Source organism: Stegodyphus dumicola, chromosome 6 (genome assembly GCF_044657685.1).
Source record: "Stegodyphus dumicola isolate Sdum_Otavi_A_Nest chromosome 6, ASM4465768v1".
Lineage (NCBI taxonomy): Eukaryota > Metazoa > Arthropoda > Arachnida > Araneae > Eresidae > Stegodyphus > Stegodyphus dumicola.
In genome coordinates this window covers 64,665,435-64,679,430 of record NC_140773.1, presented here as the reverse complement: position 1 = coordinate 64,679,430, position 13,996 = coordinate 64,665,435, and the positions used below count along the sequence as shown (strand labels likewise).

The 13,996-nt window shown below is 31.4% G+C and overlaps 1 protein-coding gene across 15 annotated transcripts in view; it reads right to left on the bottom strand.

Moving 5' to 3' along the window:
* Positions 1-13,996, bottom strand: part of LOC118205064 (DNA-directed RNA polymerase I subunit RPA2-like) — a 233,168-nt gene that overhangs the window by 2,860 nt on the left and 216,312 nt on the right. For 14 of the 15 annotated variants that reach the window (XM_085818432.1, XM_085818441.1, XM_085818435.1 and 11 more), the window contains 2 exons: positions 11,766-11,893; positions 5,398-5,559 (listed from right to left, as the gene is read on the bottom strand). In XM_085818432.1, coding sequence (XP_085674558.1) covers positions 5,398-5,559; positions 11,766-11,893 — 290 coding nt within the window. Of the gene's footprint in view, positions 1-5,397; positions 5,560-11,765; positions 11,894-13,996 lie in introns of those variants that run through there. The other variant, XM_085818443.1, reaches the window with a different exon arrangement.

Below are 13,996 nucleotides of genomic sequence, written 5' to 3'. Positions count from 1 at the left end.
CTCGTTTTGGCATATTCTTCAGTAATGATTTGGCTATCTTGATTCTATAATCAACATAACTTTGTTTTTCCACATTATTTATTTTGTTGAATAAAATGCACGAATTGAAAAGACCAATACTAAACAGATAAAAGAAAATTTTCTGATATCCTTTCATATATTTTCTCATGACTCAAAAGCATACTGGTATTTGGTTCTTATCAATCAATTCCAATCATTCTCTTGTTGTACTCGATAACACAAGTTTGTTTTGAAGTAAGATTGAATCTTTGTGTAGTCATTTCTATTGTTTCATGTTTTGTCCTCAGAATATGAACACCTTGCTTATCTTTCCATTTTAAAGTAAGTATTTGATTGCAGCTTCTCATTGTATATTACCCCCCTTTTTAAAATTTTACTTTATCCAAATCTTTTGGCATATCCTTTCTATTTGCAGGCACTCTGCCAATGACATTTGTTTTATAACTGAACGATAACATCATAAATAATTTACGTGAAGAGTACCAGTTATCTATGTGTGAAATGTGACCTCTGTAACATCAGACTGTGATAGTTCTTTGTCAACACTTTCAAAAGTGCTATTATAACAATTTATTTTATCATAACCTGTATATATTTTAAAGTCATAGCAATAACCTGAATCTGATTCACATAATTTGCAAAATTCAATACCGATCTTTCCCTTTTTGATGAATTAAAAAATCTTTCCCTTTTCGATGGATTGAATTTTTATAAGATATACATTTCTTAAATTTCATAGGCGATTCATCGATAATAATGTCCTATTTCATTTTATACACTTCTTTAAATGTTTGATTCAAAAAATTAGTCGCAGGCTATATTTTGCTCAATTTGTCTCTATTGGCAACCAGATTATTATCTGTGAAATGCAAACATTTTGTAATTTGCAGGCATCCTTCTAGCGGCATTGCTTTTCTAAATATGGGCATTTCTATAACAGCCCTCTTCGACCAATTCATTTGAATTCTTTGTTTTTTCATCTAAGCCTTCTTTTAATTTCATTCCACGGGAAAATGTGTCATTTGTATTCTTTTTGGATTGGTCCGTATTTGATCTGTGTATCGATTAGTCTTGGTTACAATATTTCCCAGAACATGTTATCAAATATTATATTAAATATATCTAATTCTCTTTTATTTCTTCCTGACTGATGTAAAGCTGCCTCTTTTATGTCAGGAATCATTGTATAGTTCCAGACTTTTGGACTAATTCTTTCTAAATCCAGGGTTCTAGTAATTGATCTTCATCAGAGGTATGGCTTATAATGTCACTACTGTCACTTTCGGTAGCAGAAGTATTAACATAACTCTCTCTGTTCTTATCACAATATCTTCTTTTTGAAAACATATTGTGGAGATACTTCTCTAATATTTAAGAAAATATATTTCAAAGTGTGAACGTGATCAAGACTAACATCTGACTAATTATCATACAAAGAGATAATAAGAATATGTCATGAGTGTGGACTGTGCTGTTTGTGGTAGGGCAAATTACAAATGACGGGCTTTTAATTATGTGGTCAACCACCGCAGAATTAAGCAATTGCCATTCTTCTTGTAGAGGAGTTTCCAGCTCAATAAGAGTGGCTGAAGGTGAGAAACGTGAAGATACAGAAACATCTTGTGGAGATACTTCTCTAATATTTAAGAAAATATATTTCAAAGTGTGAACGTGATCAAGAATAACATCTGACTAATAATGATACAAAGAGATAATAAAAATCTATCATGAGTGTGGACTGCGCTGTTTGTGGTAGGGCAAATTACAAACGACGGGCTTTCAATTATGTGGTCAACCACCGCAGAATTAAGCAATTGCCATTCTTCTTGTAGACGAGTTTCCAGCTCAATATGAGTGGCTGGAGGTGGGAAACGTGAAGATACAGCACGGCCGAAAGCATACCAAAGATTTTCAATTGGATTAAGGTCGGGCGAATATGCTGACCAAGCCATACGCGCAATCCCTTCACTCTCCAGGTAGCCATCTACAATGTCAGCTCTATGGGGACGTGTGTTATCGTCCATTAAAACAAAAGTAGGACCAAACAATCTCACAATGGGTTCTAGGACTTCATCTCGATACAAGATAGCATCAAAGAACCCCGTTTAAAGATTTGCAGGTCGGTGCGGTATACTAATGAAATCCCTGCCCACACCATAATGCTTCCGCCTCGGAAGGCGTGATGTTTGGTGATGTTTTGGGACTTATTGTGTGTTCGTTTTTCATGCCATATCCTTAGACGCTTATCATCTGGCTCCTGAGCAAATCTTGACTCATCACTAAACATGAACAATACCCTAAACCTGAATGGACTAGAGTATACACTGATGGCTCTAAAATACAAGACAACACTGGGGCTGGTGTATACAGTAAACGTTTTTTCAAATGTACTCCTGTGGGACACTTCATGTCTAATTTTGATGCAGAGATCCTTGCAATCTCAATGGCTCTGAAAAACCTCCAGATAAAGATCGATTGTTTTTCTAATGCAGTTATTCTAGTCGATTTCAAAGCAGCCATCCAGGCTGTAGTTAAATCATGATACAGATACCAGATTATTTCAAATAAGACAAACCTTGAACTTTCTTTATAAACACAACAAAACAATCGTTTTTCAATGGATTCCTTCACATGTAGGTATCGAAAAGGCAGACTCTAGCTAAGAGAAGAATACTTGTCTCACAAGACAGCAAACCACTTCCTCCACAGTCACTTAAAAAGCATATTTTTGAGAAATTAATGTATACTCTTAAATCTGACCAGGCAGCAAAATCAACAGGCAAATCCTGTGCTAACATTCAAGACACATGGAAAAATTTTTGTCAAAAACCTCGTAAAGAGGCTGTGGCAAACTTCAGACTGCAATTGCATGGCACATCATCTTTTGGCATCCTTCCATCTAGTATATGCCAGATTAGCAGTTTGGGGATCATCAATGCAGAGCATCTTCCTATATGCCCAGAACTAGAAAAAAAGTCTCAGAAATGTGGCGAGATAAGTAAACTATATTGGAATACCAGAGCTCTAATGAACTCCTTGTAAAGACATAAAAAAAGTTGAGCTGTTTTATATGCTTGGATTGATCTTTCCAATAAAGCCATATGTAACAACATATTTAAATATTTATACTAATCCACATTATTTCAATAAGCCCTAAATTTCTTATTCCGAAGGCAACAAAAACGTCATCAAACCATTATGTCTTGACCCCCATGAGTAAAATTAGGCAAACTTTTTTGAATTTAGAGTTTTTAATTTGGATTTTGCCAATATTAATTCATCTATAACCCAAATATATTAAATTTTCATTTTAATGCAAATATAACTTTATTCCTATGGGATAAAAGTTTGCTCTGATTTTACGAACACACGCATATTTTTCTTGTTTTCTTATTGACAAAGAATTTCCTTCCTTCTCGCTGATCTCCCATTGTATGTATGTGCCCTAAATGACTCTTTTAAAGGCTTCAAGTTTAACTTTTATTGCAAACCATTCTTCCAAACTTCCTAAAACTTTTATAATATTAATTTTGTGGCTCTTATAGATTAAATCAGTGATTCCTTCGTGTTAGCTTGAAATGTGGTCCAACCATCAGTGCACTTCCAATAGTTCTACGCAATTCCCATTATTTTATTACATCAAAGATAGTTGAATGCTTTACATCAAGGATTTTCTGCTTACTTTAGATATTTTTACCATCTCTAGAAGATTAATTATTAAATTTCTAACAGAACTTGTTCTTAATTTGTAGCTTCTTGCCATATTCACTTCAGATACGGAAGCGTGAATATATTTTGCTAATTAAAAATTTCCAAAATGCAAACAATAAATCTTGAGATGTATTTGCATTTAAAACAAAAACTTACTAGAAACTTGTCTACCACTTATTTTTTATTACAAGGAATATTTTGATGATATTTATTTTACAAGGCTTGAGAAAAAAATTACATAAGGGGGGGGGGGAATTTTTAACACACTTAGTCCAGGACCTATGCAAATAAATTTAAAAAATACAAGTGCACGAAAGCAAATGTGAGCAACTATAGAAAATGCTCTGCACTGAGAAAAGTTTGGGAAACACTGGTCTAGAATACTTTATTTATTTTTACTTTAAGCAGAATGCTTCATTGTGCTACTTCACATTATGAAATCATTTATTTGTATTACAAATTATTAAAACTTATTGTAACACAAAGCATGTATAAAAGTATTTTCTAAATAGCCTACTGAATTAGATAAAAAAAGTAAATTTTGCTCAGCAGTTTTCAGTACTTGAAATATGCATAACTGTTTCAAATAATAAAATGGTCAACTTTTCAACAACAATTTTATAATACATTTAAACAGTATAAAGTCTTTAATCCGGACATCCATAATCCAGAATGATCTATAATCCGGACCTCAAAGCTACACACTTTCTGCGCATGCGTCAATATATGCGCATAATACCTTTACGCATGCACATATGCATTTAAGCATGCGCATAATACGTTTACGCATGCACGTTTAACGTATAATGGACGGTATAAGCTAGGCTAAAATTATCTATTTCAGTTAATGTTGCAGATTGCATTGTTTCTTAATCTTCTAATTGGATCCAGCTTATTATTTTTTGCAGACTGTTAGAGCAATTTTATAAAAAGTAAGCTTGAACTTTCGATTATGTCAAAAAGAGTTTCCAATTCTGGAGCTGCCAAAGGATCTACAAAGCAAAAGCATGTTTCGATGTCCATTATACAAAAGTGATATTGCTGCAAAAAATGGATAAAGGCATGAAGAAAGTGACAGAGAGGTGATTTGTTTCTCTAACCATTCCAAAATCTGTTTATCAGTTTCACGCTGCTCTGCGGGAGGGGGAGAAACGTTGCGGCGCGCAATGAACTGGAAGTTGATCTGTCAGCACTATCCTCATCTTCAGGGCAGATGTTTTTATTTTATTCGGCTTATAATTCCTTACTAAATGTAGTATTTCATCTCGATGTACTCCGGTCTTTGATATGATTTAAATCAAATTTCTCATCATTATAAATATCATGAATACCCATCAAATAGTTTTCTGGTTGCAATTTTCTAATTTTGACTATGCATAATGTAAGCTTTACGCATGCACGCGTTGAAAGAAATGTTTAATAAAGTAACCAAATAAATATTAAGCTTTTTTTTTGTAAATTTTGATACCCTTTAGCTCATAATTGCTCTTTATTTCATAAATTATGGTTTCATATTTTTAATTTTATAATTTCTGCATGCCATCTTACCAGATTTAAACTGATGATCTATAATCCTGAAAAACCCCTAATCCGGAATTGTCGAAGTCCCGACGAGTCCGGATTCAAGACTTTATACTGTAATTCTTTTTCCAACTGTGTACTCACTGTGTATTTATCACTATTATGCAACAAACGATCCATAGTCAGTTTAACTGCACCATGTGAGAGAATTGCATCTCTCTCCATTTCACCGAAACGAACAGCACCTGATTTTCCAAGATTTACTGGCTGTTGAGTTTTAGGATCAACCTCTCCTACACTGCAAACCTGAAATGAAAATAATTTCTATTTAAAGAATTGCATAATTTAATATCTAATCAATATAAAAGAAATTTTTATAGATATAATTATTTCTGCAAGTCTAAGGCAGAAAAGTTTCTTATTCAGGAAACATACAAAATGTCAGTCATTTCAAATCATATCAGAATTTGGTAATTTCAGTTATCAGGACCGGATAAAGAAATATATGTATGCATAGATGTATGTGTTCATGTATGCATATATACATGTAAGTATTGCTATTGATTCTGTATGTAGTTGGCTATTTTTAGTAGAATTTTAATTAAAATTGTTTTATTTCTTCGTGCAATGCAGAGCGTAACAGATTTTAAGAGAAAGCTATGCTGGAAAAGTAAAAATACAAGTCCACGTGCATTTAACATTGAATAAATGTAATTCACTACAATGTTAACTGCAACCGTCATTGTTCGCTTTTTGCTTTCCAGAAATTGCTAGAAGTCTCTCGTGTGGCCGAAAAGCTATAAAAGCCAGACAGAGAATATCTCAGCTCAATTGTTTACTAAGTTGTTGCTGTTTACTTAGCTACTGTAATTCTGAGATTGGATTAGCTTCCTCTGCGCTTTGATTTATGTTCTATTTAATGTTTTAGTAGTTTGAAATGCAGGGTGTTTCACAGATCATGGGAGAAACTTGGAGGGATGGTGGAGCGTACTAAAACATGTATTTTTTATAGGAATATAGGGTCTAAAGCAACGGGTTAAGGCATGAACGCAAAAAAACGACACGAGAGGAAAATGTGTTTATGTACAAAATCAACGCAAAGTGCTTCTTTGTAGCAATACAGTATTCACAATAAATGTTCAAAATTGCGACCACCAGCAGTAATACAGTACAAAGTCCGTAATCCGAACGTCCATTATCCGGAATGATCTATAAACCGGACCTCAAAGCCACAAACTTTACGCATGTGCGTAAAGAATGCGCATACATTACGCATGCGTGCATTGAAAGAAATGTTTAATAAAGTAAACAAATAAATATTATGCTTTTTTTGTAAAATTTGATACTCTTTAGATCATAATTGCTCTTTATTTCATAAATTACGGTTTCATATTTTTAACTGTATAGTTTCTGCATGCCATCTTACCAGATTTAAATTGATGATCTACAATCCGGAATCGCCAAAGTCCTGAAGAGTCCGGATTATGGACTTTGTACTGTACATGCTTGCTAACATTGCAAAAGGGACTGACGAACATTTAGAAAAACGACAGGCATTTCACGCACGCTTGCAGCCGCAATGGATAGTTGTGCAACGAGGTCCTCCAGTGAGTCAACGGAAGTCTTGTAAATGATGCTTATAGATCTCGTAAATGGATCACTCAAAGAAATGACCTCCCAAATAGCACATTCAGTAGCAAATATGTTAAATTGGTCCGAGAAGTTGCAATCATGTTTTAAAACATCTTAATGATGTCATCTATTTTGCTATACTTTGATTTATCAGGTGAATATTTTTATATAAATCTGTAGAAAAAAACTTTAAATTTAACAAATGCATTAATTTACACTATTTTTATTTCATAACAGATTGTTGATAGCAAGAGATCTCATGCGAAATATAATTTCTAAACTTAATAAGTTTTTTTTAATACACAGAAATAATTAAAATCAAGCAATAAACAGTTATTTATAATGATGGTTATATTTTTAGGTCAATTATATTGTATGCAGAAAGATCTGAACATGTATGAAGCTTTTATTTAAGTTTATTATAAGTCATTATTATATAATTAGTTTATTAAATATGCATTTTATTCAGATGTTCTTAATAACAAGTAAATAGATATATGTCAGAATTCAGAAGAACAGCAAATTAATAAACTAAAAAATATTGTTACGGATTTGGTATTTAAATAGCTAATGTTAGTTGAATTATAAATTAAATGGTTTTATTCTCCGCACAGTGCAACGCGTGACGAATATTAAAAGAAAGCTAAACTAAAAAATTGAAAATACAAGAGTGCCTGCATTTAACATTTAATAAATATCTCTTTTTGATTTCGAGAAAGTTCCAGAAAGTTCTCATGCGTGATTTAAAAATCTTATAAAAAGGAAGAAAACCTCTCAATTTAGTCAGCCAGTTATTTTAGTTAGCTTGTTGTTGTTTTAAGAGTTTGTTTGGAAACCTGCTCTTGTTGATTGCAGCAAATTCGGGGATCAGCTTTCTTCAGCTGTTTCGAATTAAGTTCTATTGAACATTTGAGTAGTTAAAAGATAACTACTGTGAGATATTGTAATACTGCACGATAATTTCAGGAAATTTATGCATATTTGTCGTGATGATAATAAATTTTGTTCATTTTTCATCGGACTTGTGCATTCATTTCATAACGAACCCGTACGCACACAACAATATTTTAATAAAAACAATGGTTCAATAAAACACTACATTTACAAAAACAATTTAACAAAAAGTCGATTACTCGATTTAACAAAAAGTCGTTAAATCGAGCCTTATTTACCTTTTTTAAGCGCGAAAGTCGCAAAAAAGATAGATTAAATATGGCATCACAAAACGTCACCATATGATATTGTACTACCTAACATCCTACATTTTTGTGACAAGAATGTGAAGTGACATCGTTGCACAAAAGGAAATGAAGGTAATGATTGAAATCAATGCACAGAAGCATGCAATTTTCTGTCTGGGCATCTTAAAAATGACATAATGCGACATCTCTGCATTATCATGTGCAACAACATTGCTACATCATTACAACTCATCATGCTACTTGGCCACCCTTCTCTTTAAATCCGAGTAGAAGTAGACTTTAATAAAATCAATAATTTACATCAGAAACAAAAAAGTTTCAATATTTTTTGAACAAGGTGGTTTAAAGACTAAGTAGTTGCATGAAAAGAATTTAAAAAATTGCATCAATTCATCAAATGCACCCTATCACATTAGTTAAGATCGAACTTTTGAGCTATTAAAATCTCTAATTTTGTTTATGAAAATTTGTTTACGTTTAAAAAAATAAAAGAATTAAAAAAATAAAATTAAAAAATAATAAACCTTTTTCTTTTTCAAAACTTTTGTTCATATTCTTAGTCATAATTATTCAATTATTATCTTAAATTATATATACCTTAAATTTCTAATTATTATCTTAAATTTATTTATGTGCAGTTATTTTTATCATGATTACATTGTATGCTACATATTTTAGAGAAAAATGTAAAGGGTCAATGAAAAAAAAAAAAAAAAAAGTTTGAGAATCCCTGAAATAAATGATGATTGTGCATAAATATTATTCCTTTTGGGAGATATCGTTTCCTTGTCATGCCTTTTGGCTTCAGTTGAAGTGTTTCAAATGGCAATGGAATCTTTTCAAACATTTGGCCAACATTTATCCATATTTTTATGATATGATTATACACAATGAAACTCTAGATGATCATTGTGAAAAGTTAAAAATGATTTTTAAAATTGCTGAACAAGAGGAGTTGAAATTAAACAAATAGGAAATTCAAACTACAGTCTCAGAATTAAGCCACATAATCTCATGTTGGACTCTCAACAGATCCAACAAAGTTGTAAATTTTCCCACATTTACAAATAAACAAGAATTGATGAAATTCCTGGGTATGGCAGCATACTTAATGAGAATTTTGCCTTAATGTTCTCAGACACTTTGATAATTTTTATGGGATGTGCAATATGATCGGACATTTTTAACTATAATATCAATTTCAATCAACCTCTGCAGTCTTTTATAAAGACAAACTAGTTTTACCATAGATACTAGTTTATTTGGACTAGATGGAGTTCTCTTAAAGAATAATAAAGCAGTAGCTTGTATTTCAGTAAAACTAACTGATGCACAGTCCAGCTATTCCCAAATAGGGAAAAAAACTTCTTCTGTACTTCATGCTTGTGAACTTTTCCATTATAACATTTTTAGTAATATTATACCGAATATTATAGTATATTTTATTATATTACCATCCGAAATATAGAAATACAAACAGATCATTAACTCTTGTTGGGTTTAATTCACAAACCATTTGATGCCATCTCATCAGAAACTATTTCTCTGATTGCACATATTACTGGAAAACAGTTAGCTGACACTGACGCTTTTTCTAGAGCTTCTCTGTCATCAGTTCCTGTCATTATTACAGATATATTTTATATACAACTAATGGCCTCAGGAAGCAACACAATCTAAACTTGATGAGATTTATTACATATTGAAAATGGCATTATTTGTCACGAACAATGACTAAAGCTCCTAAAATGTTGTCACAAAAATATATGTAAGTGTCTATATTTTGACCATAGGGGCATAGTTACTTGTAAACACATTCCTTGACAATCTATCAGCAAGGAACATATTTAAAACTGAATATCAAGGTGCACGATCTGCTTAAATAATCAAAAGCAGAACATCAAAGAGCCTCTTCTAGATAGGAAGATACCCGATAGACCTTGGCAAAAAGTTGCCACAAATTTCTTCCACCTCTCATCTGTAACATTGTTTCACACATTTTGTCCAATAACTATTTTCCAAACATAGTAAATTACAACATTTGCATCAAACAACTGAACCTACTATAGTTGATGCTTTGAAAACCTGTTTTTCATGTTTTGGTATTCCAAAGGAAATAGCTGATGACAACGATACATTGTTTGATTCCAAGGAATTTCATCACTTTTGTAAAAAAAAAAAAAAAAAAAAAAGAAGGGATATTTTTTAAACTCTTAAAGTCCTAACTATCCTCATTCTACTGGTCAGACTGAATGGTGTGTGCAGACTATGAAATTAAGCTTAACTAGAATTGCATAAGATAAGATTGATATCCATCTTGTTCTGATGAAATGCATGAACATGTTATAGATGGTATGCATTCACCTGTTGAAGCTTTGATGGATAGATGCGTTCATACACTAATTCCTAATCTAGCATTTGGAATATAGGTAGCAAAGCTAGCATAATTATGATTAACATTCGCATCCACCTTAACCATTCTATCATGGTCAAAAAGTTTTTTGGAATAAGCAGAAATACAAGAAAGGCAGATAACTGTTACAGGAGCACAGCCATGGTCTTATATCAGCAGTGAATAGTAGGCAATATTGTAAGAACAGAATGCACATTAAAACTTTCAAATGCTTAACTGTCAACACAAGATCAGCAGGTCTGCTTCTAACCTGCTTAGAAAATAGTACATTTGTAATTTCTCAAAATTTAAGTTCATCTAGGAATACTACTCATCTTAATCCTCCTGTGGCTGGTGTAACTTCATGTGACATGAACTGGCAGAGTGATAAAAACATCAGCAATGTTTTAATGACTAGTGTGTATATTAATCAGCTTCAATTTCATTGTTTTAGTTCAGCTGTGAGATCATTAACATTTAAAATTTAAACTGTGGATCTTCGTTTAAGTTCACTGCTTTTTAGTCCTCAACAGAGGGAGATGTAAGTAATTTTAATCAAAAGTAAAGCATATCCAACATACTCCTTGTTCCTTTCAATATTTTAAATTCTTTATCTATTTTCTCATAAGTTAAATTCTTATGGCATTTTTCTATAACACACACCTGCATTTTTCAACCACACATACATCTATATACACATATCTATACAAAAGCACATTTGCTTTATACATGCAAGAGATTCAAAACTTTTGCACACTTTCAATACTAAATAAGATTCACTAAACAGAGATTGTATATAATCATTTTCATTGTGACATCATTCACTAAACAATGATGTCATAATGAAAATGATTATATACAAACTCTATTTTATAGTGCAGTATCAAACTAATAAAATAAATACAAGAATTTACTGTAACTACATAAAATAATTTAATACTAAGTAGATAAAATAATTTACATGTTCCTTATTTTATGAAAAATTACTGAATATATACAAGTCGAAATACGTATTTCCTCATTCTTTATATAATTAATTAAAAATATATAAGGCTGACATAAATATTACCATACCCACAGAAATTAAATATAACTTTTTCATTCAAATAAGTATTACTGCATTGAAAGAAAACTGAATAACTACATTTTTAAACGATTTTTTTTTTCAACTTTAAGTTCCAATTTCAAAGCATAGTTGGTCTGCAAATGAATTATTTATTCTATACTTCCATTGAAACCTAAAATTCAGTAAATTATAGATTTACATAAAATACAGATGAATTTACTTGATATTTTTCTTCAACAATATGGCACAATTTTAAATAATACGCTGAGCCACAAAACACAGCAGCTTCTAGTTCTTCACCAGAAGTTCCACTATAAAAAATTTCTTCTCCATAGAAGTCATAACCAACTAAAAATTTAAAGAAAAATTATTAGTTAAAAATTTCAAGTAATGAAAATTGCCTTTTATTAAAAACATGAAGTTAAAAAATTGATTTTTGTTTCCAAAAATTTAATATTTCAGCTTCTTTCACATGAGTTCAAATATTACATAAAGTGACTATAATTCAAGAGGCGCAACCACTGAATTAAAAAATCAGCTTACTAATGTTTCACAGAATAATAAAATATCACAAAATTATAGATAACAGCTTTATGTTTGGTGATATTACAAATTATATGGCACATAAATATGGTCTTTTAAAGAAACTTTTCATATTCTCAATAGGGACTGTTCACAATAGCATATTTTCTCCATAAAAGTTGGTTTGTTTGTCCATAAAGTTAATTGTAATGATTTTAATTATTACAATTATGTGTACATAAATGCATGAGAAATTATGCACAGATAGCCAGTTTCATTAGTGAAGATTAGACTATTGCTTGGCCCACAGAGCTGAACATTTGGAAAACTAATGAGGTGAAGGTTTTGCAAATGAGAAGTTTAAAATGACACTTGCTGTACATTTAATGCAATGCTACAATAAAAATTTACGGGATGTGAGAGGTGGGATTTTTTTTTTTTTTTTTTTAAATTTCTGTAAAATATTACACTCAGAAATCTAAAAATAAAAACGAAGTTTACAAACAGCAAAAGTTGTGTACGATAATGCTGTGAAATAATGCTTGAAAGTTTCAATAGAAGGAAACTGATAAAGTGATTGCAAAACATTGCATTATAAAGGAAACTGATAAAAAGATTGCAAAAAGTTACATTGAGGCTGACCATTGCAGTCTTTTATAATGCATTATTATTAGTCAAAAGTCTTTAATCCGGATGTCCATAATCCGGAATGATCTATAATCCGGACCTCAAAGCTACAAACTTTCTGCACATGTGTAAACGCGCATAATACCTTTACGCATGCGCATAATAAGTTTACGCATGCACGTTTAATTAGATAATAAGCTAAGCTAAAATTATCTAATTATCTATTTCAGTTAATGTTGCAGATTGCGTTGTTTCTTAATCTTCAAATTGGATCCAGCTTATTATTTTTTGCAGACTGTTAGAGCAATTTTATAAAAAGTAAGCTTGAACTTTCGATTATGTCAAAAAACATTTCCGATTCTGGAGCTGCCAAAGGATCTACAAAGCGAAAGCATGTTTCGATGTCCATTAAACAAAAAGTGGAAGTGCTGCAAAAAATGGATAAAGGCATATCCTTTGATTCTCTAAATATTCCGAAATATGTTTATCAATTTCACGCTGCTCTGCCGGGGGGGGGGGGGGACCGACGCAGCGCACAATGAACTGAAGTTGATCTGTCAGCACTCTCCTTATCTTCAGGGCAGATGTTTTTATTTTATTTGGCTTATAATTCCTTACTAAATGCAGTATTTTATCTCGATGTACTCTGTCTTTGATATGATTTAAATCAAATTCCTCGTCATTTTAAATATCATGAATACCCATCAGATAGTTTTCTGGTTGCAATTTTCTAATTTCGACTATGCGTAATGTATGCTTTATGCATGCGCGCGTTGAAAGAAATGTTTAATAAAGTAAACAAATAAATATTAAGCTTTTTTTTTTTTGTAAATTTTGATACCCTTTAGATCATAATTGCTCTATTTTTTATAAATTACGGTTTCATATTTTTAATTTTATAATTTCTGCATGCCATCTTACAGATGTAAATTGATAATCTGTAATCCGGAAAAACCGATAATCTGGAGTCACGTAAGTCCCGACGAGTCCGGATTAAAGACTTCTGACTGTATTGCATTATAAAAGACTGCAATGGTCAGCCTCCCTTTTCCCTACAGCTGTTTCATAAAGCTCATTGTAAAATTTAATTTTATACACAATTTTTAATATAATTTCATTAATAATAAAATTTTTATAAAATATATATGAAAGATTTAATCTTGTACATATTATAAATAGTTTGGACTTTTTTTGGTGTGTGTGTGAGTGGAAAGTTAAAAATGGATATTTATCCATATTAACCGAGTTCTGCATAAACAGAATATAAAATTTAGAAATTAAAATTTCAGGCTATTTAGCCAT